This window comes from Sus scrofa, chromosome 9, assembly GCF_000003025.6.
Source record: "Sus scrofa isolate TJ Tabasco breed Duroc chromosome 9, Sscrofa11.1, whole genome shotgun sequence".
NCBI classification, from domain to species: Eukaryota; Metazoa; Chordata; class Mammalia; order Artiodactyla; family Suidae; genus Sus; species Sus scrofa.
In genome coordinates this window covers 121,673,206-121,689,008 of record NC_010451.4, presented here as the reverse complement: position 1 = coordinate 121,689,008, position 15,803 = coordinate 121,673,206, and the positions used below count along the sequence as shown (strand labels likewise).

Sequence of the window (15,803 nt, the reverse complement as noted above, 5' to 3'; positions counted from 1 at the left end):
AATATAGAAGAACAAGCTTCTATTAATAAATGAAAGAAAAAATGCACTGTGTCCTATTTTAACACTTAAAGTGAAAGATAACACTATTCTTTCAGTGTTTCATTTGCTCGGTAAATAATGTTTCTAAAATAGAATTGGCAACACAACAGGAAAAGTCAATTGCATGTTTTCTTTTTCCCATGAATATCTGTTTAATTATAGGTGATCCACTTTATACTGTAAACAATGCCCCTCACAACAGTAAACAAAATTCAATTTTCATTTACCAATAATTATCAAAATACTGAGGGCTATTCAGTCTGTGGCTTCTGTGAACATATTTTCACTATTACTAACCTCTTTCATAGTTTAAATTTCTTTTGCTTTTCACCATCCTGAGAAATGGAAACTATTTCTAAGATGTCAACTCAGTAGAGAGGTCAAGAAAAGCCAGAGATTAGAAATTCTAAGTTAAAAAAAAGCATTGTTGTTTCAGTGAAACATTACAGAAGGAAATCTTATCTTTCATTATAGCCAAGAATAGTTTGATCACTTCAGAAGAACTTACTACAAAATCAAGCTTCAGAGCTAACAATAAATAGTAATATACAATGAAAAAGTTCCCCCAAAAGTTAACTAAACTTAGTGAGAAGGATGACTACTTTCAGGTATTTTATATTAATAAAATAGTAATCTTTTATAAGATCACCTTTGCTAATCTACAGAATAATAGTGCCTAATAGCAAAGGCTCAAGCGATTTTATTATTGTTGTCTACCGTAGCAAATGACTACAAAATTAACTCGCTCTATTTACTGAGCTGACATTCCAACATTCTTGAAGGATATCTAACTCTAAAGCTTTGGTAATCTGAATGGTATTCAAAAACTAGTTTTCACATTATAGTTCACCCTTGAACAGGGGTTTGAACGGGGGTTGAAGTGCACAGGACCATGTCAATAGTAAATACTAAATGATCTGTGGTTGGTTGAATCTGCAGATGTAGAATTGCAAATACAGAGGAACCATGAACATGGAGGGCCAACTACATGTTACAGGTGCATTTTCAACTACATGGAAGGTTGGCACTTTCAGCACACACCCTCCCCCTTACCCATGTTAAAAGATCAACTGTACTTTGTTCTGGAGATTTTTTTTTTTTTAAGGTACTTAACAGTAATTTTCCTTTTTAATGCATTGCTAATAATGGAAAATACTCCAGTTCATTCTCAGATTTCAGCATCATCTTCCAAACATTAAAACTAATTTCTCCGAAACCTCTATTCTTACCCACTCTCTACCACAAACACAACTGCAAAGTTTCAAACAACGAATCAAGAAGTCACTGAATGTTTCAAGGCCTATTCTCTTTGACAAATTTCCCAAAAGCTTACTGCGGGAGTTGACTAAAATACAGCAATAATACAAAAAGTCTAGGTGTTTAATATTTTGGATTCTGATAAAATAACAAAATTTAAAACAAAGTCAATAATTCAACCTTTTATTTGTTATTTAGGACTGTTACAGCTTTAACCAAATCTGAAATAAACACCACATAAACTGACTAATCTCACAGACTAGGATTTAGCAAGTTCCTTCTACAGATGTGATTAAATTATTAGAATATTATTCATAAAGACTAGCAATGAAGATCTTACTGGTATAGACAAAGAATCAATGCAGAAATTTCCCCTGAAGCTGTCTCTTCTTTTTTTTTTTTTGTCTTTTTGCCATTTCTTGGGCCACTCCCGCGGCATATGGGAGGCTCCCAGGCTAGGGGTCGAATCGGAGCTGAGCTGCCAGCCTACGCCAGAGCCACAGCACGTGGGATCCGAGCCGCATCTGCAACCCACATCACAGCTCACGGCAACACTGGATCCTTAACCCACTGAGCAAGGCCAGGGATTGAACCCGCAACCTCATGGTTCCTAGTCGGATTCGTTAACCACTGCGCCACAATGGGAACTCCTGAAGCTGTCTTTTCACCAGCATTTATGATCCAAAGACATTAAGAGGTAGATATAAAATGTCAAATCAATTATGAAAATCTGTAAAATAGATTATTCTAAATTCAAAGATCCTTGGGGCAATCCAGTATGCCCACATAGGCTACTGGAAAATGTTATCAGAAAGGAAGAAAGAATTCCTATTTGAATAAGCCTTAATTGGTCTATCCCATGAATATCATACAAAATGAATACTTAATATTTACAAATATTCAGTGTTCACTCCCTTATATTTTTTATTTCAAAAATTTGTATTTATATTTTAAAATTTATTCTCACAATCAATTTAGGTATTTTTAAGTTATAAAATGCTAATTTTAAGTTACTGAAATGCAATTTCAATTAAGCAATGAAGTGCCAGTGTACAACACTGTACCTCTGATAAGTAAGCTTTGACTTTCAACTGCTTGACTCTTTAGGAACTAATTAAATCACAGGCTGATGTCACATATAGAGTATTATTAAATTTGGTGGTAAGTAGTATATTGCTAAAGAATATCAAGGTACAGACTTAAGTTCAATGTGTGGTTCAAATTGCTAACCCAAAATAGAGTAGCAATCAACAAAAATTGTAATGAATCTCTCTTGCATATATACAGAAAGTAGAGAATAGTCCACTAACAAGCTGCTTTACAAGCATATTTAATTAAATGTACATGCAAGGGAGTAAACTCTCATGTAAAGGTCATCCTGTATGGTCAAAGGTGAAGGAGCTTTCTTTTTTTTCCGCAGCACCTGCAGCATGCAGAAGTTCACAGGCCAGGGATCAAACCCACACCACAGCAGTGACCCAACCCACTGCAGTGACAACTGCCAGATCCTTAACCTGCTTTGCCGAAAGGAAACTCCAGGAGTAACTTTCTTTAAGAGCTTTTAAAAAATAATACTTTGCAATGTTTTATAAGAATGGTAGACTGCCAAATCATTCACCAGCCCAGGAGAATTTCAGACTTCTTGGTTTCAGTTGAGCAATTCAGACCCACTCATAAGGTTAAAATTTCACTCTTCTACTTGAATAAGCCTGAAAGTTGTCAGAGAATCACAGGACAATACTTCAAAATATACAATTAAATTGCTCCCCCAAGTCAACAGACATATCCAGATTTCAGAGAGGATAAAAATTTCATAGTCACTTATAAATTTTAAAGGGAGTTCCCACTGTGACACAGTGGAAATGAGTCTGTCTAGGAACCATCAGGTTGCAGGTTCGATTCCTGGCCTCCTTTAGTGGGTTAAGGATGTGGTGTTGCCGTGAACTGTGGTATAGGTTACAGATGCAGCTCAGATTTGGCATTGCTGTGGCTATGGCATAGGCCAGCAGCAACAGCTCTGATTTGACTCCTAGCCCAGGAACCACCATATGTGGCGGGTGCAGCCCTAAAAAGACAAAGGACTAAAAATAATAATAATAGTAATAATAAAATTAAATAAATTTTAATGAAAGAAAACACTCTCATGGGTATATGTGCAAATATGACTTGGGTTTTTAGAATAAGAAATATGGCTGTATTTAAAATCAAGAAAATTTGTTTTATAAGGAAGGTCTACAGTTACTGACTTCTAGGTTGATCTAATAACTATGCTAAAATGCAACTGAATCCATAAAATACTATATTATTTGTTGCTTTCAGTGTAAACAGGATATATTTATAAAATGAATTACTTTTCATCCATGCGGCTTCTCATTTTCTTCAGTTTCTGCATAATGCTGCTAGTTTCACTGCTGGAGATTGATATGGGGGAAGGACTGCGGGTCTCCAAGTCAGTTGGACCAGGACTAGTGGCCTTATTATCCTTTGTATCATCTTCGCTGTGAGAGTCCTGCAAACAAAAAGGGGTAAAGTGTTATAATTTTACTGGAATTTAAGATCTTAAACTGATTTAAACACTGTATTTTCAAAATTAATTTACCTTTAAAAAATATTGGTAAAATAGCTGAAATTAAGATATTACTTAAAGGACAAAATTATATCACATAGGTAAAATGTATACATGTGTACTTAAACAGACCTAGATTTGTTGCTTAGAAGAAACAAAATCTTAATAGCAATGAGCATGCCTACCATTAGATCTTGATTTCTAAATAACTATCCTGGGAGTTCCCTTGTGGCACAGTGGGTTAAGGATCTGGCATTGTCATTGCAGTGGCCTGGGTCATTGGTATGATGTGGGTACGGCCAAATAAATATACTAATAATTTCAAAAAAAACCCTATCCTTCTTAGAGAAACAGCTGATTCCAAGGCTGAGGCAGGGAAAGTAAAAGATAGATAACCCTGAAACACCTTGTTCCAAAAAACATGGAAGTGCTCAAAGACTGATGGATACATGCCAAAAGGACACCAAAACCTGCTTGAAGAGGCTCCTAATGGCTCAATTTGGGATAATTTGTGAGCATCAAAACAAATAATGATAGTAACATTTTATAATGCTGAGTAAAATAGGAATCTGTGAGTCCATACTGATATAAAGAATAAAGTTTGATGAATAACAGAATTGATATAGTCTCAAAATACCTCCACGCAAAGTACTCATTAATAACAAAGAGAAAGAGTAACTATACAAAGAAGTATCACAGATGCCACTTTAATCAAGTGATAGAGTCAATATCACCAGTAATGGGATAACTCAGAGTCAGGTGCCACCTGATCAAATGCAGAGATGAACAAGCAGCACTTCTGTGATATTCCTGCCAAAGATGCACAACATGAATCTAATTACGAGGAAACATCAGACAAATCCAACTTGAAGAACATTCTACAAAATATCTGGCATGTAATCTTCCACAGTGTGAAGGTAATGAGAGTCAAGGAACATTTCAAGACTGAAAGAGACTAATCAGATATGAAAACTAAATGCAATATGTGCTTCTGAACTTCCTTTTGATATAAGGAATATTATTGTGACGATGGAGAAACTTCAACAGTGTTTTAGATTAAAGAGTAGGAATGTGTCAGTTTTAATTTGTTGGCAACAAAGTTCTTGGTACTGTGTTTGAAATTTTCTATAAATTTGAGACTGTCTCAAAATTTAAACTGTATTTGAAAAAGCAAATCAGTGAATATTAAGAGATTTATTTACCTATATTGCTATACGGTCTGGGTTTTCCAACACTATACTGGACTTTATAGTATTTCAGAATAGGTCCAAATTTTGTTTTTGTCTGAATATCTCCTTTGAACCTTTTATCATTACATTAGACAGCTCAAATAAGTACTCTATAAAGAGCAAAAATAATCTCTCCCATTAATTCTGAGGCATATATTTGGATTGATAAACAAAACCAAGACTCTCTATCCCAACTAAGTATATAAATGGAAAAAAAAATTAAACTAACATATAAGCTAAGTGTCCCTTTTAAAACTTGAATATTCTATGGGGAAAAAAAAAACTTCTCACTTTACATAAAGGCAAATTACACAGAATTTTAACCTGGGGCATTGCTGTATCATAGTGCTAAAATGAAAATACCCATCATATGAGAAGATGAGGTAGGGTTAGCTATTACCAACAAACATGATGCAGAAAACAAACTAAGAATAATTTTTTTGTAATTTACCAATTTATTCTCCCCCGCAGACTTCAACTTCTCCTGTAGTTTTATGGTGGTTTGTCGGATCCTTTCAATCTCTTCCTGCTGTTTAAGAATAAGTTGTCTTTCCTTCCGAGCTGCCTTATTGGCTTCTTGAAGACGTTTAATTTCCGCCTAAGGTTTAAAGAGTTAGGGGAGGGATTGAAATTTGTTTAAGACTGGTCCAAAGTAATATTTTAAAAAGAAACTCAAATCATCACATATATCAAAAATAAATATATATAGCATTTCAAGATAAAAGTAACAATGAAAACTTTTAAGCAGTGAAGGAGAGAAAAAGTCATGTTAACTCCATCGCTCTAAAATAATTTAATATGATTCCTTAATTTTTTTGGCTTTTATTATTTTTATTTATTTATTTATTTATTTAGGCACACACGTGCAGCATATAGAGGTTCCCATGCTAGGGGTCGAATCAGAGCAGCAGCTGCCGGCCTCTACCACAGCCACACCAATGCAGGATCTGAGCCTCGCCTGCGACCTACACCATAGCTCACGGCAACACCAGGTCCTTAACCCACGGAATGGGGCCAGGAATCAAACCAGCATCCTCATGGATACTAGTCAGGCTTGTTACTGCTGAACCGCAACAGGACCTCCCCACAATCGCTTCATTATAACTACAACAGACAGATAATTTCATATCTCCTTTCAAAACTTAACATACCCTTCACATTTTTTCATAGTGCCATTCAGCCTTTACATTATTTGTTTAAAAACTGCATAACAAGTAAACTAATTGATGTAACCATTATTCTGTTGCTAAACTCCATCCCAAATAATGCTTTTATACCTATAATTGTTTCATACTATAGATCAGTTCTTTAGGAGAGACTCCAGAAACTAGGATGAACAAGTCAAAGAGAATATCATTTCAATGCCCTTAAAATAGGAGTTCTAGTTGTGGTTCAGCAGGTTAAGGACTCAACTTTGCCTCTGTTGAGAATAAGGGTTTGATCCCTGGCCTCGCTCAACAGGTTAAGGATTAGGCATTGCCACAAGCTGCAGCATAGGTTGCAGATATAATTCAGATCCAGTGTTGCTGTGGTAGTGGTGTGGGCCTGCAGCTGCAGCTCTGATTCGACCCCTGGCCCAGGAACTTCCATATGCCACGGATACAGCCATAAAAAGGAAAAAAAAAGTTTAAAAAATTGCTTTCAAAAAGAAATTTTATCCACATAAAATGACACCAGAAAATTTAAGACTACATTGCACCAAATTTTCCACACAGGTTATTACTGTTTTCTCTTGCTAATTAAGTAGAAAAAAATGATACATTTCACTGTTAATGACGGTTAAAATTTAACAGACTATTTTTGTTTTCATAAGTTTGTAGTAATCTGTTTTCTTGTCAATAAAGTAAGCATAATACAGATATAAATAACTTGCTACTTATAATTTCTTTTAATCATGTTTGATTTCTGAAACTATCAAAAAGAGCACAATAAACACCTAATTTCTAAAATCCCAAATTAACAACTGTTAATATTCTGTCATATTTTCACCTAGTTTTTAATTTGGTAAAGAAATAAACATTACAGATAACACCAGTTTGCAACCATCTACCCCGACTCCGTAGAGGTAACCACTATCATGGTACATATCCTTCCAGGACATTCTTTTAAAATTCTTCTACAAATATTTGTACTTACCTGTAAAAATATATATACTATTTGGTTTGTATGTTTTAAAATATTTTATAAATAATACGATACATACTTATTTTCAATCTTGTTTTATTTGCTAAACATTGCCTAAATGCTGCATAAAATTACACTGGAGGTATATGTATTTCATTTATCTATTACCCATATGGTTAGAAAAGGTTGTTGTCTACTATTACAAACAATGCTATAAGCAACAGCCTTATACTCTTTGTCTTCTTGGGCACATGCATGAGTTCCTTTTAAGCACCAGTTCCTAGAATATCCATGGATCCTTGGGGACTCCTGAGATCTTTCTGGAGACTCTCAGGGTCAAACTATCTTCATAATACTAAGATACTATTTGCCCTTTCACTCTCATTCTCTCATGAATATACCATAGCATTATTCGTATTTTTAAGAAAATAACTATATTTTCTAAAACAACCCCCCCCAATTAGTGAAAGAATAGTATTTAGATGTTTATATGTCTATTTATTGTGTGGTTTGATTTGTTTGTTTTTAGGGGGTTTTAAATTTTTTAATTTTTTTATTGAAGTATATAGTTGATTTACATTACATTAATTTCAGGGACACAGCACAGTAACTCAGTGATACTTTTTTTTTCAAGATTATTTCCCATTAAAGGTATTACAAGATATTGAATATCATTTCTTGTGCTATATAGTAAATCTTTGTTGCTTATCTATTTTATGTATAGTAGTTTGTATTTATTAGTCCCATACTCCTAATTTATCCCTTCCCTGACCATGGCTTGATTTTTTTTTTTTTTAAAGACCATGCATTGGTCATTTGGAAAATGTTTAGTTCACTGAGTTATGCAGATCTTCCAAATGTTGACATATTATACAGAATTAACAAATTGCATTTATTAATATCACTGTAATCTCAAAAAATCTTCAGTATTATTATGCAATATGTAAAAATTTTTTAAAAATCTGACATTTGCTTGAAAGTTTGAATATTATCATTGGTAACAAATACTGTCAATTGCCTTCTTTTAAGTGACAAGCACACTTTCTTCATTTTTGAAAAAATGACTGTTAAATACCCTAACTGAATGAGCACAGTCTGTCTCTGAATAAAACTCTTTCAAGTAAAAATGGTATTCCAGGAGTTCCCATTGTGGTTCAGTGGTTAATGAACACAACGCGCATCCATGAGTACTTAATAGCTACATGTGGCTAATAGCTACCACACTGGATAATCGAGATATAGAACATTACCATTACTGGACAGTTGCATGGGATTGGAGAGTCCTGATATTTAATGTATTCTTTTCCTTGTAGTGCTATATTTTCTTACAGAAATATGCTGTTAGGCCATCGTCAAAAATCCTACCAATAATAAATGCTGGGATCACTTCTTGGCCTTTTGGCTAAGATCAAGTGTAATAAATGCTGGAGAGGGTGTGGAGAAAAAGGATCACTCCTACACTACTGGTAGGAATGTAACTGATATAGCCCCTATGGAGAACAGTATGGAGGTTCCTCAAAAAACTGAACAAGAGTTACCATATGATCTTGCAATCCTACTCCTGGGCATATACCCACAGAAAACTATAATTTGAGAAGATATATGCATCCCAATGTTCACTGTAGCGCTATTTACAATAGCCAGGACATGGAAGTAACCTATATTTTCATCAACAGATAAATGGATAAAGAAGATATGATTTATACATACACATACACACACAAAAAAAAAACACACATAGGAATATTACTCAGCCGTAAAAAAGAATGAAATAATGCCATTTGCATGCAACATGGATAGACTTAGAGATTATCATTCTAAATAAAGTAATAAGCCAGACAAAGACAAATACCATATATCACTTAAATGTGGAATCTAAAAAAAGAAAAAAGAAAAAGAAAAAGGAGGGGGAAGGAATATATTAGGAGGCTGGAGTTAACATATACAGAATACTATATATAAAATAATCAACTAGGACCTACTAAACAGATCTGAGAACGATACTAAATATTTTGTAATAAACTATATAGGAAAAGAACCTGAAAAAGAATACACATGAATAACTCAGTCACTGTGCTGCACACTTGAAATAAAAAACAACTTTTAAAAAATCTCAAAAGCAGTCTTCAAAAGAACATCAAGACAACTGTCCTCTCCATAAAAACAATGGAAAGCAATAAACAATAGAAAATATTAAAAATTCTAAAAGAAAATGATTCTATACCTAGTAAAAATAACCTTCAAAAATGAAGTAAAAAAATGAAGGCAAAACAAGTATAACCTCAAACTAACAAAAACTGAAAGTGTTATCACAGGCATGTAATAAAAGATTCACCAAAATTATACACCACGACCAAGTGGGATTCATCCCAGGTTCACAAGGATGGTTCAACATACGCAAATCAACCAACATCGTACACCGCATTAACAAAAGAAAAGTCCAAAACCACACGATCATCTCAATAGATGCAGAAAAAGCATTTGACAAAACCCAACATCCATTCATGATCAAAACTCTTACCAAAGTGGGTACAGAGGGAACATACCTAACATAATAAAACCATTTATGACAAACTCACAGCAAATGTAATACTCAATGGAGAAAAGCTGAAAGCTTCCCACTAAAATCTGGAACAAGACAAGGATGCCCACTCTTACAATGTTATTCGATATAGTATTGGACGTCCTAGCCACAGCAATCAGACAAACAAAAGAAATAAAAGGTATCCAAATTGGAAGAGAAGAGGTAAAATTGTCTCCGTGTGCAGATGACCTGATACTATATACAGAAAACCCTAAGGACTCAACCCACAAACTACTCGAACTGATCAACGAATTCAGCAAAGTAGCAGGATATAAGATTAACATTCAGAAATCAGTCGCATTTCTGTATACTAACTACGAAATATTAGAAAAGGAATACAAAAATACAGTACCTTTTAAAATTGTACCCCAAAAAATCAAATACCTGGGAATACATCTGATCAAGGAGGTAAAAGACTTATATGCTGAGAACTATAAAACATTAATCAAAGAAATTAAAGAGGATGCAAAGAATTGGAAAGATAGTCCATGCTCCTGGGTTGGAAAATTAATATTACAAAAATGGCCATACTACCAAAGCAAACTACAGAGTCAATGCAATCCCTATCAAATTACCCATGACATTTTCCACAAAACTAGAACAAACAATCCAAAAATTTATATGGAACCATAAAAGACCCAGAATTGCCAAAGCAATCCTGAGGAACAAAAACCAAGCAGGAGGCACAACTCCCAGACTTCAGGCAATATTACAAAGCCACAGTAATCAAGACAGTGTGGTACTGGTACCAAAACAGACACAAAGACCAATGGAACAGAATACAGAGAGCCCAGAAATAAACACAGACACCTATGGTCAATTAATCTTCGACAAAGGAGGCAAGAATATAAAATGGGAAAAAGACAGTCTTTTCAGCAAGGGGTGCTGAAAAAACTGGACAGACATGTAAATCAATGAAACTGGAACACACCTTCACACCATGCACAAAAATTAACTCAAAATGGCTTAAAGACTTAAATATAAGACAAGACACCATCAAACTCCTGGAAGAGAACATAGGCAAAACATTCTCTGACATCAACCTTACAAATGTTTTCTCAGGTCAGTCTCCCAAAGCAACAGAAATAAAAGCAAAAATAAACCAATGGGACCTAATCAAATTGACAAGCTTTTGTAAAGCAAAGGAAATCACAAAAACAAACAAACAAACAAAAAACCCACAAAAGACAACTCAAAGAATGGGAGCAAATAGTTTCAAACGATGCAACCAACAAGAGCTTAATCTCTAAAATATACAAACAACTTATACAACTCAACAGCAAAAAAGTCAACAACCCAGTTGAAAATGGGCTAAAGACCTGAACAGAGATTTCTCCAAGGAAGATATACAGACAGCCAACAAACACATGAAAAAAGGCTCAACATCACTGAATGAGAAATACAAATCAAAACTACTATGAGATACCACCTCACACCAGTCAGAATGGTCATCAGTAAGTCCACAAATAACAAATTCTGGAGAGGGTGTGGAGAAAAGGGAACCCTCCTGCACTGTTGGTGGGAATGTAAATTGGTACAATCACTATGGAGAAAAGTATGGAGGTATCTTAGAAAACTATACATAGAATACCATATAACCCAGCAGTTCCACTCTTGGGCATATATCCGGACAAAACTTTCCTTGAAAAAGACACATGCACCCGCATGTTCACTGCAGCTCTATTCACAATGGCCAAGACATGGAAACAATCTAAATGTCCACTGACAGATGACTGGACTAAGAAGATGTGGTACATATACACAGTGGAATACTAATTGGCCATAAAAAAGAACAAAACAGTGCCATTTGCAGAAACATGGATGGAACTAGAGACTCTCATACTGACTGGACTAAGAAGATGTGGTACATATACACAGTGGAATACTAATTGGCCATAAAAAAAACAAAACAGTGCCATTTGCAGAAACATGGATGGAACTAGAGACTCTCATACTAAGTGAAGTAAGTCAGAAAGAGAAAGACAAATACCATATGACATCACTTATATCTGGAATCTAATATATGGCATAAATGAACCTTTCCACAGAAAAGAAACTCATGGACTTGGAAAATAGACTTCTGGTTGCCGAGGGGGAGGGGGAGGGAGTGGGAGGGACTGGGAGTTTGGGGTTAATAGATGTAAACTATTGCCTTTGGAATGGATAAGCAATGGGATCCTGCTATATAGCACAGGGAACTATGTCTGGTCACTTGCGATGGAGCATGATAATGTGAGAAAAAAGAATGTATACATGTATGTATGACTGAATCATCTCACTGTGCAGTAGAAAACTGACAGAACACTGTAAATCAGCTATAATGGAAAAAAAAATCACCCCCCTAAAAATAAAAATATTTGAGAAAAAAATTTACCAAAATTAAAATTTCTGTGCCTCAAAGCACAGTATTAGGAAAGTGAAAACAAGTCCACAGACTGAGAAAATATTTGTAAATCCAGCTGTTTTTTTTAATTTTACAAAAGAAAACTGTAATATTGTAAGAAATTATTTATTTTAACTAAGGAAGAACTCTATGTTATTTTTAAACCAGTTTTTCTGGATGATAAAGATGTAACTCCTTAAAAAAAAGTTGAGTTCCCATCGTGGCTCAGAGGAATCCAACCTGATTAGTATCCATGAGGACACAAGTTCAATCCTTGGACTTGCTCAGTGGGTTAAGGATCTGGCGTTGGCCAGAGCTGTGGTGTAGGCTGCAGACGTGGCTCGGATCCTTCATTGCTGTGGCTGTGGCACAGGCTAGTGGCTACACTCCAATTCAACCCCTAGCCTGGGAACTTCCATATGCTGTGGATGTAGCCTTAAAAAGACCAAAAAAAAAAAAAAAAAAAAAAAGAAAAGTTTGTCAATTTCGTATGATCAGTGATGTTTCCTAGTTGAAGTTAGAAAAAAATTTAAGTAATATCTCAATATACCACTCAAATGACTAAGTTCGTAGATCATCCAACACAGTATCTAGTACTTGCCAACAGGTCAATAAGGGAAAAGAAAACTGGCATCTATGAAATACTTATCAGGCAAAGTGAAACACATTTTACCAATGTTACTTCATTTAATCCTCACAACCACCATATGAAGTATAATCTCACTCCAACAGACGAGGAAATTAAGTTTCAGAGATGCTTAAACTTGACCTTGATTACACAGCTGAATTCACAAAGCTGGAATTCAAATAACTAAATTTATTGAGTACTTATCATTGTGCCAAGGCCTGTTCTAAGTTTATGTATTACCTTACTTATTTCTCTCAACAATGCTACAAAGTATCTTATCATTATCATGCTCAGCTTATAGATAAGGATACTGAGACACAGAAAAGTTAAGTAACTCTCAATGTTATACAACTACTAATTGGTAGATTTGGGATTTTAACCCTAGGCAATTTGACTCTAGAGCCTGAATTCTTAGCCACTACACCATGCTGCCTCTCTGGGATCCAAATCACAGGTCTTTCTGAGTCCACTAAGCCAAAATATTTGTCAATTCATAATTAATATGTCTTCAAAATCTATTTGGAGAAAAAGTGACTAGAATATTAATCCAAGTAGACTCACAAACATCTTAATTTTTTATTATGCATTTCAAAACACTATTTTTCAAACTAAATGAAGGCAGGTTTGACTCTATATTGTATTAAATTGGCAGAGAAACACAATCCTAATTTAGAAGAAATATGATAGACTACCAAGCACTTCCTATAGTTACAGTAGTAGGCATAAGCAGTGGCAATTCACTAAATTTGCTTTAATATAATAATAAGAAAAAGAGATTAGGCAAATTAATAGATTCTACAATCTAACTTGTCATCTCAAGTCTTCTTAAAGGAGTATTTTTCCTAGGAGTTCCCATCGTGGCACAGTGGTTAACGAATCCAACTAGGAACCATGAGGTTGCGGGTTCAATCGCTGGCCTTGCTCAGTGGGTTAAGGATCTGGCGTTGCTATGAGCTGTGGCGTGGGTCACAGACGAGGCTCGGATCCTGCATTGTTGTGGCTCTGGCGTACGCTGGCAGCGACAGCTCTGATTCGACCCCTAGCCTGGGAACCTCCATGTGCCGCGGAGAGGCCCAAGAAATGGCAAAAAAGACCAAAAAAAAAAAAAAAAGGGAGTATTTTTCCTAACATACCTTTTCTTGCTGCAACCTTAAGAGCAAACCACGCTGTTTCTTGCGAAGTGGGGGCATTTTATCATCTTCTCCTTTATCTCGTAGATGTCTGCAATTATTTCCCATTGAGACAAAGGTTAGATTAAATTTCTATTCTAATGTCAAGAATTCTCAACCACTAAAATGTCTATAACCCATTTAAGATTTTCAAATGTGGAAAACAGCTGCTGCATGTAATAATTCGTATTCTAACAAATATTTTATTGCATATGTGATATATGGAAACCCCAGGCTATGTCCTTTAAAGATAAAATAGCTTTGAGAAATTTACAGCACAGTAAAGAACTTAATTATAAAATACAATATGAGCCTGTTAAGTGACAAAAGAGAAATGCAAAGAAAATTTACATGAGGAGGTCCTGAAAGCAACATGATTAAGGAGGACTGCCATATTTCTAACTTGAAAAACTGGGTTGATCAAATCAAATTAAATGAGGAAATTAAAACATCTTTAAAAACAAAGCATTTCCTTTCAGTTTTGAAGTCAAACTATATTCCCAGAAAGAACTTACTTTTTCTGATGCTCTAGCCAGGCTAATTCAGCTTTAGTTTTCTCCTTCAAGCCTTTTCACGGAGACGCAGGAGTGAAGACTGGTGAGCTGCCCTCATTTCCTCTTCTTTCATATACTGTCGAACCATCTCCATAGTAAATTTAGAAAAGCTGTCTTGTCCTCCTGAGAATGGCATGCTCAGCTCCTAAAGCAGAGAGTTTAGGTCATGTTTACCACCATCTAAACCTTCTGGAATGTAATTAACTCTATTAAAAGAGGTATGTACTTATAAAAATAAATTATTTATATAAAAAGGTTGCCAACCATGTAAGAAGAGAACTTTCTTAAAAAAAAAAAAAAAAAAAAAAAAAGGCACAGGAGAAAGAGTAACATTCATCTGTTAATTTATTCACCCAACTAGTGAAGTACTGTCCCAAGAATGTATAGCTGGGTAAGAATTTGTCCCTGTAATCCAAAAGGCTTGTAATTTAATAAGAAGCATGATATAAATGCAAATTTTAAATGGAATAAGGTGCTATAAGAGTAAAACGAGTGAAAAAGCTGAAGACTACCAATGAACTTTGCTTCAGATTCTCAAAGGCCCTAAATATTGCAAGGAATAAGTTTGTATGCTACTTTATAAGAAAAGTAAAGCCAGATTCTATACCAAAAATATAACATAAAACTGTTATCTTAGGAAAATCATTCTGGTAGCTCAAAACTGAGTTCAAGTACAAAGTGACCCCTCAAACCTTTGAAAGGACACATCCACAACTATTTATGAAGTATCCCCACAGGTAAACTGAAACACACCTTGGCAGAGGACAGTGTAGGCTTTTCTGGTGAAGTTTCTTCATCAGAGTCATCATGATGGCCTCTTTTCTTTTCCATGTTAAATCTGCGATGACTCTCAGAAGGTAGTAAAGATCGAAATGATTTTTCTTCTATTTCATCTTCTGTCATGGATTCATCAAATTTCAGGGAATATTCTGTTGCAACAGAAGTTGAATCTAAAAGAATACAGAGCAAGTAAAGTGTGCCATCATAACAGTTTTCAGTAGATACCCAATTAGTAGCCCTTGCTACACCTTTATGGGATAATCTAACAAATTCACAGAACTGATCACTAGTAATTAATAGGCATGGGATAATAAGCAAAATTCACTCACCTTACAAACAAGAAACAGAAAAAAGCTAATATATCTAAAAATACTAGTACAAGACATATGGCAAAAGTGTGATGTACTTCATTCACATACGAAGAGCTCTTTCAAATCAATTAGAAAACCACTAATATCCCTATAGAAAAATGAGAAATTGTCATGATCAG

At 34.9% G+C, this 15,803-nt stretch overlaps 1 protein-coding gene across 1 annotated transcript in view; it reads right to left on the bottom strand.

Moving 5' to 3' along the window:
• The window catches only part of CEP350 (centrosomal protein 350), a 154,187-nt gene that overhangs the window by 55,852 nt on the left and 82,532 nt on the right, over window positions 1-15,803 (bottom strand). The window contains 6 exon segments of the mRNA XM_021063750.1: window positions 3,648-3,805; window positions 5,543-5,689; window positions 13,944-14,031; window positions 14,495-14,546; window positions 14,549-14,678; window positions 15,287-15,483. Coding sequence (XP_020919409.1) covers window positions 3,648-3,805; window positions 5,543-5,689; window positions 13,944-14,031; window positions 14,495-14,546; window positions 14,549-14,678; window positions 15,287-15,483 — 772 coding nt within the window.